We start from the raw sequence: 18226 nt of genomic DNA, 5'->3' as shown, positions 1-18226 counted from the left end.
AAAAAGAATGAGACATGTATGGAAACCAAGAAAATCTGAAAGCAACTATATGTAGAACTTAAAAGATAAGTGAAAATGAGAGAAGCACTTCTGCCTCAGGTCAGAAGGCAGTCTTGAACTGTTAAATGTTGGTTGACAATGGTCACCAGAGACAGATTATTCTGTAGCTTTAAACTGGGGATTTTCTTTGTCAGAAACATGACACAGATGTCATCACAAGAAAGGAACTGAACTAGATGGGTAATTCAGTCTGAAATCCTCAAAAGAAGTTTAAGACCACTAGTAAGGTTTAAGAAACTAAGGAATGAGGACAGAAAGAATTAAAATCCACTAACAATGATGCCAGTGTGTTTTCAGGGAAAATTTTATTTTCAAATTTTCACTGAAGCTCTTTTAAGGAAAATTTACTATCTAACTGCCTGTCTAATCTCTCTAAGAAATGGATAAAGGTTGGTATTTGGTTTGTGAAAAGCATTGCATCCATATAGTAACAGACTGAAAACCTGTGGTTTCGGGGTTTTAATATACAACTTATGTACTACACTATAGATGCACAATTTTGAAAAGTGACTTACCTTCCTCATCAGTCAAAGATGTGCTTGCCTTTCTTTTCCTTCCAGATGATGAACAACCCTAGCATTAAATAATTAAAATATTTAAAATAGTAGAAAACAAAGTTAGGGAGGTTTCTTGTTTGTTTTTTTAAAGAAAGCACAAAGTGCCTTGCAATCACAACAACATTTGCTATAGACACTTAACACCTATTAGTCCTTTCCTGGTCGTGCAAAAACAGATACTCTGCTTCTGTATTGAAGGCAGCATGCAATCAGCCACTTCAAGTGTTTGTGGTTCAAATTACTCAGGTCCAGCTGTGGCACAGAGCCATAGTACACACTTTCCCTTAGAAACATTACTGAGGCACAAAACTCTTACCCAGGTTGGAATCAAGGACTAAACTTTCACTAGTCAGTAAAAAAGAGATATGGCATAGGCCTACAACTGTTCACTCTCAGCTGTCCTGCATACTCTCTAGCATGGTTTGGCCTGTGCAAATTAACACTCACAGACAGTGCTAGGCCACAGTTTGGCTGATAACACATGCTAAAACTTGTTCCTAACAAACAGGAAATTTAGATGCAGGCGTTCTGGTTGGTGAAAGGGGAGCATTTCAGCACGTGGGCATCAGCTGTGCCATGGCAGATGGCTCGGGGCCTCGGAACAATCACTCGTCCATTTTTTCCAATTGCATAGATGTAGCCAAGGAATCCTAGCACACATTTTGTTTAGGGCAGAAGATATTTAAGTTTCATTCAGTTTGATCCGTTCTGTAACATATACCTACATCTCTCAGTAGATAAATCACCACTGAACAGCTGAAAACATGCTTTCATGCCCCACAAAGTTTACCCCTGGTTACAGTAGATGAAACTCCTGCCCAAAATGAATTGGCAATTAATTTGTACGTTTTTTTGGTCTTGCAATCTTAGAATGAATGATTCAAAGCCACTCAGTAAGTATGAATTTTTACTTTAAAAGACATGTATTAACCACAATCTACTTCCCCATTAAAAGCTGTGGCTCGTAACCAGAAAAAAATTACATTTGTGCTTATGACCATATGGTCAATTGTTAGTAACTACACAGAAATCCGTTTATCATCACCATATATTTAAGGAAAACACTTCATGTTTATAAAAACTTTTTCACCATTTATCAAAAATTTTCATACAGGTAGTCATATTTAAACTAATCTGATGGGTTTTTTAAGAAACAAAAAGACTTACCATTTCACTTTCTTTTTCCAATAAAAGGTCTTCTGTAGGTTTTGTATCCTTACCTGGAAAATTATTATACTTGATGTATGCATTAGTCACTTACCAATTTTACATTTCTTACATGAACTTTAAATGCATTCAACATAAAAAACAAGAAATATTAACAAAATCTAGCACAAAACCATGAAAAAAACCCATATCTCATAGCTCAGATCTATTTACAACCTATTATTAGCACCTCACAATTCTACACCAACAAGATTAAACTCCACTGAGTGAAATTATGTGAAACAATACCATCAGAATTTATACTGGATTTCTTATGAAATGGAATACAATTACCTTTCCTTGAAATTCTCTTTAAATTCAAAGCTTTTTTCCTTTTCTCTTGAAATTCAATTTGCAGTTTTATTTCAACAACCTGAAACATAAATCAAGTCTAATAAAACACTTACACTTTATAAATAAATTACTGAAGTTGAAAAAAACAGTACAACTTGCACAAGTATTAATAACTAGGTATTTTACCTGTTCAATGTTAGACCAGAAGTATTCTATTTCTCTAGCAATTGATGCAGCAATTCGCCTTAGTTTGTTTTGTTCTTCCCTTTTAGCTCGCTCTTCATTAAGTTTCTTTTCTTCATGATAACGAGCCACAGTTCTTACCATCTAAAATACCATGAGAGATACTGAATTAGGTTATCTCAAAGAACACATCATTGCATTTTTTAACATTATAGTGGTTATCAGCACCCAGATGTCGATCAGATGTTGATCATAGCTTTACACACATAGCACTTACCTCCAGTATTTCTAATTCTTATCATGCTAGTAAAACAACAGACATGAAATTCAAAGGAAAAAAGAAAATACAAGAACCGCAACTAAGCAATCAAGTAGGAAACTCTTAACCCACTACTCTCTCTCAATACAAAAAATTAGAAAAAAATCTACTGAAATTAGCAGCAAACACACAAAAGAAAACTTTTTTTTCAGACAGCACATACGAAGTCATAGAAATCACAGCACAAAATGTCAGAAACCAAAATTAAAATTTGAGTTCAAAAAGAGTGTACATACATGAGTGAAAGATCGGTTAATGGCTGTTAAAGACTGACTCGATTGCACCCTTTAGCTCAGGAGGTCCCTAAAACATTGACTTCGAGAAGTTTGAAGCATACTGCCAGGGGAAGGATCATATCACATTTGCCTTTCCTGTTTCTCCTATTCTTAAAAACCCACCATTGGCCACAAGTGGAATAAGTGCTTCAAATCCAGATTTAAATTATATTCAAAATGCAGATCTTCGTTTTACAAAATGATACACCTATTTCAATACTTGGCTTATAAGGAAGAGAGTTCTGAGCTTCCATCATTTCAGAATATAGAATAGAAAACAACATGGCAATTTAAACTAATGACCTTCAGTTGCTCTCTTCATTACCCCAAACTGGTCATAAATGTATCAAAAGAAGATGCAACATTGCTAGAATCCATACAAAACTCTTGCTTATTGCAAATAAACAGATTTTACATATTTCATCTCACACCACCCCAATTGTCATTCCATCACTGACTTAATTATTCCTACTGTGCTGCTCTCTTCCCCTATGGAAACAGTTCTCTATCATGTTTCCACTGCTGTCCTTAGAACTCCATGGTTTCTCCTTCATCTTTTTCTGAGATTAAGAAAGAAGAATTAGACAGACAACCACACCCAATGGAAGTTATTTACAAAATTCTACATTTATTCTTCAATGAAAGGGAATAACTGACTTGTGAGACAGGCATGATAGCTGTACTTTTTAAGTATGACACAGTCAACAAATTGACTGGGATCCCTAAACAAGCTATTTGATTTCCAGAGGAATAAAATCCACAAAATCCAAAATTATCACAATCAATACAATTATCTAGTCTGTTTCAAATGCTAGAATATCCAAAGCTGACAACATGGCTTCTCATTTAAGTTAAAAATCAGTGCCTTATATTCCTATCACTTCTATCTGTAGAAAAAGATCATTTAAATAGCTTTGCTACAAAGCTGAGTGATACTAAGATCAATTGGTATCTGAGTCAAAAAATGTTTTTCAAGTACCTTCTTAGCAGTTGCCATCTTCCACTTTCTCTCTTGGGCAAAATCAGTTGCCATCCACTGCATTTCTTCCAGCAAATAATCCCAGTGAGATTTTGGTCTTGGAGCCTCTTGGAGTTTAGGCAATCGCCTTAGGGACCATAAACCTTCCTTTCTCAGTTCTGCTATTCGCTGATGGATTTGATTTTCCTTAAAAAGAAGTACATATAGTTACAATGAAGGTGCAGAATGCACCTAAAATAGTAGCCAAATAGAAAAACAATAATTGCTGCCACTTCATCAAAATAATTGACAGCAAAAAAAGGTGTAACAACATGACACATGCATTACAAAAATCAAGTCTGAACACTGCATCAATGAAAAAACTACGGGACTAAATTCAACTTACACGTAAAAAGAATCACAGTACTTCAACCTGTATTACAAGAGGTACTTTATTAAATAACAGGATAAAAAAAATTCACTGGGCAGTACAAAAAACAAGTTAAGAGACATATGCAAACTGCAACCAAATAATCCTTTCTTTTTTTTTTTCATAAATTAAAATTGCAGATGTATTTATTCACAGAAGATAAATACATCTTCATTATTAATACTGCTTGATTTTGTGAAAAAACAAGTTCTCTATGATGTTCCTGTTAAATAAGCAAAACAACACCTCCAGTTAGCTATAAAAATAAATAAGGTTGCAGTCACCTCGAATGAGTAGACAGAATCAATACAGTAGAAAGAGAAAGAATGCAACAACAGTATGAAGACCAGTAAGTCTTCAAATTCTCTGAATGCCCATAAAAGCAAAAGTCAGTATGGCAACCAGAATTAAAAAAAAAAAAAAAAAAAAAAAGCCCAAAACCACCACACACACCACCCCTCCCCCCCAAAATAGCCCATTTTCATAATTCAAACGCATCGATCATGTTAATTGTTATCTATGTGTTAACTGTTCATAAGTTTCAGGGAAAACCAAAAAATCTTACCAGCTTTACTTGCTCAGCAAGCTTGTCTTGAGAGTTGTCCTGTGGTAATACTGCTGCATTCTGAGCTGGACTTTGTGTTTTAGGCGCTGCTGCTACTGCTAAGCCTGGGGGTTTTGATGCAATAGGAGACAGGGACTTGTTAGTTGCTGGAGAGGTCCTGTTTGTTTGTACTGGATATGCAGAAGGCGGTGTTGTGCCTGAGATAGTTGCTGGCACAACGGATGAGGTAGGTGGTAGTGTATTTGCCGTAAGACGCTGAGAAGTCTGAGCAGAATCTGCAGATGGTCGTGTCAGAGTCACAGTCTGCCCAAGAAACACATTTGTTAGTGATGAGTTTAGGATTCAATACTGTCTTAGTCTACACTACAGCAGAACATAACGCAGACTTTAATTTAATAAAAAATGTACACCTGCATTTTTATAAGGAAAGGATTTAAGTGTCCATTGCAATTAAAAAACGTTAACATTTTTCCTGTATTTTCAGGAAGATAGTGTTCTTAGATTTTACTGGGCATTGAAACAAACCTATTTTCACCCCAATAAAGTTCACATACCTGTTGCTGTATTGTAGCTTGTGGCTGTGTCACTTGGTTTTGTGTCTGTCCTTGCACATGGATTGCTGGTGGCACCTGCTGTTGAAGTGCTGCTGGAAGTGGAGCAGAAGTCAGGGGTACACTCTGAGGCTGGATCTTCACCTGAATCTGAGGCTGAGCTGGAGATTCCACTATCTGTGGTTGCTGCTGTGAAAGCTGCAGCGCAGCTGGGAGAGATGTCATGGGAACATTCGCAGGTTGCAGTCTCCCTGGCAGCTGCGGCGGAGGTGTATGCAGACTCGCTGCATTCTGCACAGGAGGGCCTTTAGATGGGTCATACTGTTGTTGACTCTGTTTCTGCCCAGTCAGCTGTACAGTTTGAGGAGTGGGAGGCATTCCACCTACAAAGCAAGAGGAAACACAGCACAGATGAAATTAAAACATCCAATGATCTTTACTAATATAAACAGGAATCAACTGCAAATAGACCGATTTGTTACTTACTTTGCCACAAGACACCATCACTTGAAAATACCACATCACAATCACAAAATAAATCACTATTACAATAAACAACAAAGTATTTCATGCACAGGACTGCAACTAAAATTTGGAGCACAGTAACTATGAAAAAAAAAGTCATTATATGTCTTCTGAATTTCTTATAGTTAAAAAAAAAAAGATCGGTGAGCTAATGGAATTTAACCTAAAATAACAGCATCAATTCTAAATAATATTTAGTTCCTAACACATTCACTCTAACACATATTCCAAAGCTTGGCATGACTAATGAATATAAATTTGTTATGATGTTGCAAATTAGGAAGTTTGCTTTTCATATATCATTGGCTCAGTTCCAGAATTCTCAGATTAACCATTTTGCATCAGCACCTGTGACGTATTTCCATGCCCACATGCACCTTTGGAGCCCGTCACTCAGCCCCTTAAACAAACCAGGCATTGCATACCAAGTATTAATTTACATGGAGAAGTGTGTGGTGGGACTAGGATCTTGGAATGCTGGAAGCCCAAGTTTCTAGTCCCATCACTAACATCTCCTTGTTAAATTAATGTGCAATTGGCATGTGGTGACACAGTACCTTGTGCCGTTGGCATTAGCTGTTGAAGAGGAACTCCTGAAGCCACACCCGGGTGCTGAAAAACCATCCCATGACGGCCCACTTCAATTCGTGGTCTCTTAGACGAATCTGTGATATTCAAATTCCATTTATGGCATGGTATAATGGAATGGGTTCAATTTTACAAAGCAACTACACATGATTCCAACATCAGCTCAGAAAGCTACGACTACTATACATGTGTAGCATTTATGAAGAACATGCTCCAAGGGCAGAGTCCCTCTAACTTCAAGTTGGTCATCTCCAATCTTCTTAGCCAGAACAATCAACCTAACAATGTCTCCATGCCTGCCAAATCCAGTCCTATATATTGTGAGTGGAGTGCACTCTTCACACAGCACCATTCACAATAGATAGTCCTAAGGATCTGGCATTTCCCAAGGTGAGGCAAAACTGTATTTCAAGAGTTACAGATCAGTGGGCTCCATTAACTGTTTGGAAAAAGAAAGAAAAGAACCAAAGTGAAATTCTGCCTGCGGAACGTACCTGCTGGTGCAAGTGCCTGCTGTCTCTTAAAAGCTTCAATTTCTATGGTGTTCACAGTCCCCGTTACTGGAGTCCCTGTATGCGTTTGCTATTGGAAAAAGAAAACAAATCACAAAAGTTCAATCTGTAGATAGTCTAACACCAAGATGTATTTTACATACAGATCTAAAGAGGCCAGCACAGAACAAATCCTTCAGAACAGTTGTACAATGCAGAAAACAAGACTCATTCAATATCTGCTATAAAGTTTTAGATGTCCATAATGCACAGATGCTCTTCGTTGAGTTTAAATTTTAAAATGGTAACTAAACTGATGAAGTTAGTTATATATAATATGTGTCTACATTTTTATTAAAAGTGATACCAAACCCAGGGAAATGGGATATGTAAAAAATAAACTTGCACAATATTTTTAATTTATTTTAATAAATGGAAATTTTCATTAGTGTATTACCCTTCATTATTTGCATAATGCTGCAATGAAGTCAAAAGGATGCATTCATATAGTATATAGCTGCAATAAGAAGCTGACGTGACAAAAATGAAACATGGTGACTTCATTACAGGATTAATTAGAAGGGAAATTAGATGAAGAAAGAGAATTTACACATAAACTGTATCATAACTACCAAGACACAAAAGTAAGAATGAGAGTCAATACATTTGTGAAAGCTAATCCTTTTCACTCTGTGTGAAAGATCAGCAACACAAGTTAACTCTCATCCTGAAGACAGTTTAAGCTTACTTGAGTCTCCACCACTGTCACTCTCAGGATAGAGCTCCATGAGAGTTAGCCTTGAAATATTTCAGGAAAAACTGCTAAGATTTGGAAGAGGGAATAAAAGAATCTCAGCCAAGTTACACAAGTTCCAATTCCAGTTTTCCAGATCCTTGTACTTGTTCGCACAGCTGGCAAAACGAGTACCATGAAGAAACTCAATGAGGAGAAACGCAATATTGTCATAAGGCTAATGTGACATCAGAGGTCATCAGAAATTACTAGACATTTTGTCTCAGGATAAACATCACAGAACTATGAATTAACACGCCTGGAAGGGCACTATTGATACTGAGATGCAAAAGAAATCACCAGGGTTTGATTCAGCAAGTTGTAGTTTAGCTTCACTAAGATTACACAGTGCATTAAAACTTTATTTTAAAATTACTACATCTAATATTGGCAATGATGGCAGTGAATATATCCTAGATAATCCTTTCAGCATCAAACTCAGATGGAGGACTCATGTACAGGGTTACTGAAGCAAACAAGTTTGGGTATGTGACTATTTCCATGCTCTTTGGGCCCTCAGCACTACTGGCAAATACTTACTAATGTCTGTCAGTGTTTGTGCAAGCCCTACGCCTTTCTGTGAGTTTCCAAGTCATATTTTTCAATTCTCCTCAATATTTAGCCATGCTATGCCCAATATTCTACTATGAAACTTAATATGAGAACAATAAGGGCTATCCCAAGAAAGGTCTTAAGAGATTCTATCAGAAAACACAAACACAGGCTTTATGTATGGCAGCCTCTACAGCCTAGAAAATGAGGTAATTTAGCACTCAAGTTCTCCAAGTGCAATTTTCTGCTGGTGACAGCCCTTGCCATATCGATGTACAGTAAGGGTTTGCAAATGTTGTGAAAATTTATTATGACAACATAGCAAAGACAGCAATTTCCCAAAAGAATCTTCTAGTTTATTCACAGGTCTTTTCTTCTCTGATTTTTAATACAAATTCTAGCAATGTAAATTAAGCCTAAGGAAGTAAACACCAGTCTATATTGAAATAAACCATAGCAGTCACAACCCTGCACCTTCAAAGCTTCATCGAACGGTATTAATAAAATAGCCAACATCACCTAAAATGACTGAGTTTCAAAAACTCCTTTTCGAGCTGAATATCTCTCACGTCACTCAGATTCTATCAATAGCTATGCATTAGTAGCATCCAATCTCTTTGCTACTGTGAGGGCATCTGCAGCCACTCTAGCAATACAGTTATAGCCTATAGGTCCTGCACATGGGTCAGGGCAATCCCAAGCACAAACGACAGGTTGGGCGGAGAACGGATTGAGAGCAGCCCTGAGGAGAAGGACTTGGCGGTGTTGGCTGATAAGAAGCTCAACGTGACCCAGCAACATCAGCTTGCAGCCCAGAAAGCCAACTGTATCCTGTGTTGCTGTATTGGGTTTGTACAGCAAAGGTTTGGTAGCAGAGAGGCTACAGGGGTGGCTTCTGTGAGAAGCTGCCAGAAGCTTCCCCCATGTCCAACAGAGCCAGTGCCAGCCGGCTCCAAGATGGACCTGCTGCTGGCCAAGGCCGAGCCCATCAGTGATGGTGGTAGAGCCTCTGGGAGAACGTATTTAAGAAGGGAAAAAAGTTGCAGCGGGTACAGAAACAGCAGCCAGAGAAAGGAGTGAGAACATGTGAGAGAAAGAACCCTGCAGACCCCCAGGTCAGTGCAGAAGGAGGGGGAGGAGATGCTCCAGGCGCCAGAGCAGAGATTCCCCTGCAGCCCGTGGGGAAGACCCTGGCGAGGCAGGCTGTCCCTCTGCAGCCCAGGGAGGTCCACGGGGGAGCAGATCTCCACCTGCAGCCCATGGAGGACCCCACGCCGCAGCAGCTGGGTGCCCGAAGGAGGCTGTGACCCCGCGGGAAGCCTGCGCTGGAGCAGGCTCCTGGCAGGACCTGTGACCCTGTGGAGAGAGGAGCCCAGGTGGGAGCAGGTTTTCTGGCAGGACTTGTGACCCCACGGGGGACCCACGCTGGAGCAGTCTGTGCCTGAAGGACTGCAGCCCGGGGAAGGGACCCATGCTGGAGCAGGTCGTTGAAGAACCGCAGCCCGTGGGAAGGACCCATGTTGGAGAAGTTTGTGCAGGACTGCCTCCTGTAGGAGGGACCCCATGCTGGAGCAGGGGAAGAGCGAGGAGTCCTGCTCCTGAGGAGGAAGGAGCGGCAGAGACCATGTGTGATGAACTGACCCCAACCCCCATTCCCCATCCCCCTGTGCCGCTCAGGGGGAAGAGGTAGAGAAAATCAGGAGTAAAGTTAAGTCTGGAAAGAAGGGAAGGGTGGGGGGAAGGTGGTATAAGATTTAATTTTTATTTCTTATTATCCTACTCTGATTTGATTAGTAATAAATTAAATTAATTTCCCTCAAGTCAAGTCTGGTTTGCCCATGATGGTAAATAGTAAATGATCTCTCCCTATCCTTATCTGGACCCACAAGCCTTTTGTTATATTTTTTCTCCCCTGCCCAGCTGAGGAGGGGGAGTGAGTGAGCAGCTGCATGGTGCTTAGTTGCTGGCTGGGGTTAAACCACAACAGTTGCATTAAAAGAAGTGTGACCAGCAGGTCGAGGGAGGTGATTCTCCCCCTCTACTCTGCTCTCGTGAGACCCCACCTGGAGCACTGTGTTCAGCTGTGGGGCCCCCAACATAAGAAGGACATGGACCTGTTGGAGTGGGTCCAGAGGAGGGCCACAAAAATGATCGGAGGCTGAAACACCTCTCCTGTGACAACAAACTGAGAGAGTTCGGGTCATTTAGCCTGGAGAAGAGAAGGCCCCAGGGAGACCTTATTGCGGCCTTTCAGTACTTAAAGGTACCTTTCAAGAAAGCTGGAGAGGGATATTTTACAAGGGCATGTAGCGATAGGACTAGGGATAATGGCTTTAAACTGAAAGAGGGTAGATTTAGATTAGATATAAGGAAGAAAATCTTTACTGTGAGGGTGGTGAGACACTGGAACAGGTTGCCCAGAGAAGTTGTGGATGCCCCATCCCTGGCAGTGTTAAAGACCAGGTTGGATGGGGCTTTGAGCAGCCTGGTCCAGTGGAAGGTGTCCCTGCCTATGGCAGGGGGGCTGGAACTAGATGATCTATCATTAAGGTCCCTTCCAACCCAAACCATTCTATAATTAAGATGTGAATTTCGGTTATAAGAATCTCTGACTTACATTCTTCCCTAATGGTTCGCTGCCATCTCACACTCAATATGGATTAAGTTTTCAAATATTTGTCTTCTCACAAGGCAGACATGCAGCATATTTCAAGTCCAACAGCCAGTGTCTGGCAGAGCATCATACACTTAGGCATTTACAGAATTTTCAAGAGTCACAAAAACTTATTTTGTACAATGTTACTGAATTAACTAACAAATGCAGCTTATGTCCCATTTGCATCAAATTCTTTCTGGGACATCAGTTTAAGAAAGAATGTTTTCCAAACTCTGCTTCAAATGCCATTTATTTCACCTGCACTCTTACTCTGGATGATTGCATACTCACAGTTTCAGGCTGCATCTCTACTTTAGGATTTTTGACTGACATTTTCTTAAGGGTATGCCTCCCGGCTGTCTGTATTATCACCACTTAATTTAGGCCAGACACTTCAAAGAGCAAAGATGTTATGTCTTTATAAACTGTAGTCACATACCACTAATATTAGACTAAAACTGTCCTAACTTTAATTAAAATAATGTAGTTCTCCAGAGGTCATGATTATGCAGCATGCCCACAATAATCATTCTGAGTGCTGCACTTATGCACTCAAATTTGAATGATGATGCTGATCGGGACACATTATTTCTCTATAAACAGTTCCAAAGAGAAAGACTGATGGAAAGAGATGGTAGTTTTCTGTTAACAGTTTGTGCTAAAAGGTATCATCACAATTACACAGAGTTTTGACTTCTTTAGCATGAACCTGCTAGTTTCCCTGAAACAGGTCTAAAATGGTGTAATACTTTCAAAAGTACTTCATCACTGCTGGAGCTATAGCTTGATAATAACCCTAATCACTATAATAAATAACCTGATATTTTACACATTTTAAACAGCTTAGATGAAGCCTGACAACCTAAGGAGACTTCTAAGATATGTCAGTATTGGCCATAACAAAGAGCTCTCAGTGCAAGCCCCTTTACCATGCAACTCATTTGTAAAATATCACAGTGAACATCCCATTTGTTATACACAGGAATACAATCCATTTTACATTTCATTTAACTCTCCATTTTCCAAAACCTACATGAAGGCAGTACAGACTGTATGGCTTCAATGGTACAGCAGAGTAATTCAGCCTGTAACACCTGCTAAGCACATATAAATGAGATAAAAGGCAAATATTTTAGTTGCAGAGGAATTAGGTTATATTACTTCTCAGGGTATTTATAAGTAATGGTGCCTCGGTAACACAGAGTTGAAGGTAGCTGCATAAACCCATACTAGTCTGAATTTAAAAGTTGCATCATCACTGATCCACAAAAATTTTAACTGGTTATCACATTTTTTTCTTTACTTTGTTCAGTATTCCCTCATGAGAAAAAAAAAAAAAGAAAAAAAACTGTAAAAAAGGACTTATATAATAAAAATAAGCACTTCAAGTTTCTTCTTCCCAACGTTTATGGTAGAGCTAATGGAAAGTAGTTATTTTAAAAAATTATGTCAGAGGTTATTATTGTTGTTTAAAACATTTCAGGGAAGGCAAATCCAAAACCTTCTGTAGCAATACTCAAAACCTTTAATAGGTAAGGGAAAAAAGAAAAGAAATTTAGAAGAAATCCACAATCACAATGCCACAGACAAAAGAATCCATATCATCACTATGCAGAATGCACAAATGAACCAAATGCATTAGGGAAACAAAAGACAAACAAACCAAAGTGAAAACATTCAAGCTGAAAGTTAATGAAATAAGCCAGCAACCTGGAGACAAAGATTTAACTTCCTTAACTCAAGGCTTCATTAATACTGATGCATTTGAAGATTGCAAAGTTTTTTTTGTTTTGTTCAGATGATAAGGTATGGGCTTTTGGGAAAATTCTAATTCATCTAAGAAATATCAAATCTGAATGAAGAAAAAAAATCTGGGATGAAACTACATTTTAGAACCATTGAAAAGTACCTGAAATGGTTGCTGCTGGGATGAAAAAGCAGCAGAAACATTTGGAGGAAGCTGGGTTGCTATAGCGACAGGAGTACCAGTCTGCCCATCCTTTCCTGTCACAACCTTTACCTGAGAGAAATATTTTGGGAAAAAAAAAAAGAAGGGAGAATCATTTTCTTTTTAAAAGTTTTTCTTCTTTTTTTTTTTTTTTTTTTTTTTGAACTGTTCAACACACTCATTTTGTACTGATGGTACCTCACTGAAGAGGGGATTATAACTAAACCGCCATCAGTGCAGCTTGGTTTGAGCACAGGCTGTTTTTTAAGAGTTCTGTCTCACTTTTAATAGCAGAACAGAGTACAGCCTTGACTATTTATAGTGACTTCTTGTCACTGGAAACCTTTTCTTAAATCCAGTTAACATAAAAGTGTGTTTTAAGTTTAATGATTGCTGCTCCTAACGGACAACAAATTAGCATGACAGACAGTTTGAACTTAAGAGAGCTCCAACATTTATTTAAGCAATGAGCACAGCCACCATTCGCTCTCCCCTTGAATTCCCAAAGTGATCAGCCTTTCCAGGCAAGGGATGAAGTGCGTTGCTTTAGCAGAAAGTGATAAAGAGAGGGGAGGGGGAAATAAAAGAGAAGACGACAAAAAAATACAAAGAAAGAACATACTCAAAAGATGTCTTAATCTTTCAAAAGGATTCATCATTCGAAAACACGAAAAGACTTCTGCTGTTGCACTTTGCAAAATTCTCCAGCAGTTAAACGGACAAGCGGCTTTCACAAACAAAAGATGACCCATCACAAGAAGGCAGTGAAGTACAGCAAACTCCAAACCCGAAAGACCGAGGGGTAGAGCCTCAACTGATGTAAATTGTAGTAGCACCACTGACTTCAATGAACATATACAATTTACACCCACTAAAGATCTCTCAAAATGTGCACACTGTAGTTCAAAATACCTGGTATTTCAGCTGACAAACACGCAACCCAACAAGAACACCTAAACAATTTGACAAAATACAAACCAGGTGAAAAAAAGATATTGAATATCCATGGTCAATAAATTACAATAACAGGCTAGCTTTTATGTTACTATATATAGAAATTATTCCTTCAAAATTACCAATAACTATCACAAGCAGAAATACATTTTTCCTAGTCAAGAAGTTTAGACTACAAAGCAATGAACAAATTAAACTTCAGCTGTTATACTGCCAAAATTTCCCACAAATTCCAACTGAAGATATGATCACTAATGATTCACACCTAAGACAGTCATCAATTTTCACTGAAGACACTCAGTTCTAGCAGATATTTCAAAGCAATATGAGTTTCTTTACATAGCAGGTTTGATTTGGTTCAGTACAAACTGGCAACTATACACCGATACATATTTTTACAAATTTTAAAAGACATATATGAGTGCCAAGTGATTTGGTGGCATCAATGGTAACTACCCTGTTGCAACCACTTGCCATGCAGGCTTGCACGTAGGGTCTGCCCAAGACACACACTGCTCCAGCACCCACGGGGTGCTGCAGGTCAAGAGCTACACGAATGGGTACAAACGTGCAGGAAAAGTTGCAAGGCATCTGTCTGTGGCAAGCTTATTTCAAGTCCTTTGCCATTAATAAACAGTGAATTCAAGTTAGTAATTTTAAACCTTTGCATAAATAACAAAGTTAACTTGTTAATGTCCAGTCTCAAAGTGCTATTTGTTTAATCATTTAGACAGCAGTACATGCACAGAGCTCTAAGACGGCCTAAGTAACCTGATTCATTACTATGGACCCACATACATTATGATTCACATGTTCTCTCTGAGTAATTAGATTAATTCAGGTTTTTTGTTGGCCACAGCAACACTGAACTTCAGTAACATCTATGGTTAGAAATCACATGAGTCAAGTAAAGGTTACAAGACTCTTACAAAACTTTTTGCTCATTCTTTTTTGGTTTGTATAAGTCTAGTAAGTGAAATTTAATCTATGATTCCTATTCATATTCATTCTGATAGCTTAAAACAGCTTCCACACCAATGCCATCTTATCTGTGTGCTGCCTTACACACCAACTAGGACAGTGAAAGCTCCTTTCACCTCTCTATTCTTTGCTTTTAAATACATACATCTAACAGCACACTCAAGCTGACCTGTCGAATCGCACTACCTAGCAGAACTGCATTCTCTCAGACCAACCATTTGAAGAAAAATTGCCGTACTTCATCAAATAAAAATTATTTCTCAGGTAGCGTCACATTCTCTAACACTTCACAATCCAGGTGCCACAACTTCATCTACGATTTTATTCCAAAACGTTAACCAACAGATTTCTTACCTCATCATTGATGACCTCAGATTGTTCTTCCTCTTCTTCCTCCTCCAGATCCAAGTCATTTTGCCTCAGGTATGCTTGCAGTGGAACACAGTGTTTCTTCTTAAAAGCTAAAAAGTCCATCATATTCCCTTGAAGATGTTGCAGGAAAAACAGTTCAATCAAACATTCCTTAAAAGTTTCCTTAAGAATTTCCATCTGCTTGTGGTGATGATCCAAACATTGTTTTCTCATTTGAGCAGTCTCTTGGTTGGCAGGAGGAATCTCCTCCAACTTTTTGGGTTGTTTTTTCACCGTCGTATTAATTGTAGGCGTAAGAGGAAGACTCGACAGCCCCTGTGGTACAGTGGCCCGTGAAGGACTTGTGGGAGGAGGCGGTGATGTCATTCCAAATGCACTAGGTCCTCCAACTCCCGCTATCAATCCACCAGAAGTCCTGTCATATCCAATGGGTCTACCCAGCTGCTGTCCTTGAAGCACTTGCTGCTGTTGTTGCATAAGTTGCCCTTGGATAATATTGCTGATTTGGGGTGGCAAGCTGGTGGTTGTAATATGGCCCGGGCTAGTCAAAGATTGCATATTTGCTCCGCTAGCTACAGGACTTTGAGGACCGAGATGATGAATGGTGCCACCAGACTGCGAATGAGGTTGTGAAAGCCTGCGTTCCCGTACCGTAGCAGGTGTCCCAGAAGATGGAAGCTGTACTTGTGCAGCAGCTCCTTGAGCAATTTGTGCAATTCCCGGTCCTTCTTGATACACAAAGTGTCCACCGTTTGAAGGACTCAAGCTGATTTGTCTCACAAGCACACTAGCATCTACGAATCCTCTAGTGGGGCTCTGGCTGCACATACCCAAGCCAGGGCCTGGAGTGCCTGCCCGAACATTTGGTAACGTCTGCACCGGCACAGGGTTAGGCTGTGTAGGGCTTTGAGACTGAACTTGTTGAGGCAGCGGTGAAGTAACTTGAATATACGATGGGGACCCATGCTCAAACCGCCTCTGCTGAGGACTGAACTGAAAACTCGGTGATGTTGGGTTTGGAATTGGCAACGGGGTAAGGGTTATCTGCTGGTTTCCTGAAGCTACCGGTCCAACGTTTTGCAGCGTGATGTTCACATTCTGCCCAGCTACTGGACTTCGACTCATTATAAATTGTTGTATTTGGTAACTGGGGGACTGGGGTGCAGATGGACTTGCAGACGGTGCAAAAGAAGCTGCAGGTGACTGGGGTAAATTTGCCTGTTGCTCTTCTCCCTCACTGCCTGTGAAGGACCTGGACCTCTGGAGCTGGCGCTGGGCATTCTGAGGACCATTACCATGGTGCATCCTCACTGTTTTAGGTTTTTTACAGTACACGCTAAAGAAATACACAAAACCAGAAATTCAGGGAAGGTGAAAATATTTCTGCAACTGAAACTATTTAGTTACTATTTGAAAGACTACCTTATAGTAAGAACTTGGTTATCCTGTCTTTGCAGTTACTTAAAATGTTTTACGTCCTCAGTCAAATTATCAAAACCCCTCAGCACCACAAAAACTCGCTTAAATCTCTCATATGTTTCTCCAGCTAACAAAGTGCTGTTGAATAGCTTTACAAATGATACATTCCTCTTAGCTAGTTAGACTGACTTCAAATAATTAAAAAAAGTACTTCTTCCCTTTCTGTGGAATGTCAAGAATCAACAGTCTCCAATATCAAAAGTATCTACTCTTTTTTGTGCTCATTATTCCCCATGTTTCAGTGCTTTTAACACTTAATACAATGTTCTTGATAACACAACAGTTGCTTAAAACGTACAGTACATTTCCTCAACAATAACTAAAAATATGGTAAAAATGGACACAGACTATCCAACTTTATTGCTCTAGCTACTGAAGAAAAAACGCATCATGAAAAATCTGCCTACCAAATCATCCAGATGTTCGAAAAAGTATTGTTCTTGATACTTAACTCTGCCTTCTCTTTCCTTCAGGACACCAAGCCCTTAAGGAGATGAAAATTAATCCAAAACTGCATTTCATTTAGAATGCTGTTTATTGAGCCGAGCTATCCAGAAATCCCAAAGCATTCTGGTTTTATATTTCAGTCATTGACAAACAAAAATTCCACTGACGTGCACTGACAGGTAGATTCAGTGCTGGCTGTCACACAGCAGTAGCAGCAAAAGAAAAATGAACCCTGTTGGTTTTTTGTTTTGGGTTTTTTTTCCAAAATCTCTCTCATATTTTGAAAACGACAGTTTCATTTTTGGCATTTCAGGCCAAACACACATACGACTACGCTGCCATGCCTCTTTGCTCCCAACTCCGAGTGGGTTACAAGTGGCAACGGGCAGCAGCACATCCAACGCGGCAGCACTCCTGGAAAGGGACGCGATGGAGCGGCTGACTGCCTGCCCATCTCCTCGCCCGCGGCCGAGGCAGGGAAACACGACACGACACGACACGACCCGACCCTTCCGCTCCCCCGTCCTGGGCTATCTATCTGCAGCAATCCGCTCAAGCCCTGGGGATGGAGATATTCCCTTCCTTGCCCCCGGGAAAAGAGCCGGCTCCCCGGGAAGGCGAGGAAGCAGAGCAGCGCTCTCACACACGTGCTAGCGACAGGAGGCTGCAGGAGAGGAACGGGGCTGCCCGGGAGCACGGGATCCCACACGGCAGGGAGGCACCGCGGGGCGCAGCCTGCGCGGGGACCGGGAGGCAGCGGGGACAGGTCTCCCCTCTGCCGCTCCGCGGAGCTCAAATCTGGGGGAGAGCCCTCAGCAGGGCGGGAAGGGAGAAAAAAAAAAAAAAAAAAAAAAAAATTCCGCTCCTTACAGGCACCTTTTCCAACAGATTTAATAATACTGCAACACTTCGTGGTATGGCGACGCTTTCGTAGCCCTGGTACCGAATAATTAAGATCCCGGCGATATCACCTATCGCCAGTAACGAGGTCTTATTATTTTAATTACCTATACCTCGCTAACATTTACGGCCCAAGTGAAAA

The 18226-nt window shown here is 40.0% G+C and overlaps 1 protein-coding gene across 15 annotated transcripts in view; it reads right to left on the bottom strand.

Moving 5' to 3' along the window:
• LOC126041387 (E1A-binding protein p400-like) overlaps window positions 1-18226 on the bottom strand; it is a 53210-nt gene that overhangs the window by 34364 nt on the left and 620 nt on the right. For 9 of the 15 annotated variants that reach the window (XM_049806973.1, XM_049806975.1, XM_049806977.1 and 6 more), the window contains exons 2-12: window positions 15241-16594; window positions 12913-13023; window positions 7006-7093; window positions 6481-6588; window positions 5402-5781; window positions 4848-5150; window positions 3874-4059; window positions 2304-2444; window positions 2118-2196; window positions 1785-1837; window positions 576-633 (exon numbers count right to left, since the gene is read on the bottom strand). In XM_049806973.1, the coding sequence (XP_049662930.1) occupies window positions 576-633; window positions 1785-1837; window positions 2118-2196; window positions 2304-2444; window positions 3874-4059; window positions 4848-5150; window positions 5402-5781; window positions 6481-6588; window positions 7006-7093; window positions 12913-13023; window positions 15241-16563 (2830 nt within the window). In that variant the 5' untranslated portion in view covers window positions 16564-16594. The remainder of the gene's footprint in view (window positions 1-575; window positions 634-1784; window positions 1838-2117; window positions 2197-2303; window positions 2445-3873; window positions 4060-4847; window positions 5151-5401; window positions 5782-6480; window positions 6589-7005; window positions 7094-12912; window positions 13024-15240; window positions 16595-18226) is intronic. The other 6 variants (XM_049806981.1, XM_049806986.1, XM_049806987.1 and 3 more) reach the window with 3 other exon arrangements.

This window comes from Accipiter gentilis, chromosome 7, assembly GCF_929443795.1.
Source record: "Accipiter gentilis chromosome 7, bAccGen1.1, whole genome shotgun sequence".
NCBI classification, from domain to species: Eukaryota; Metazoa; Chordata; class Aves; order Accipitriformes; family Accipitridae; genus Astur; species Astur gentilis.
The sequence above is the reverse complement of the archived record's forward strand: the minus strand, read 5'-3'. Positions and strand labels throughout refer to the sequence as shown.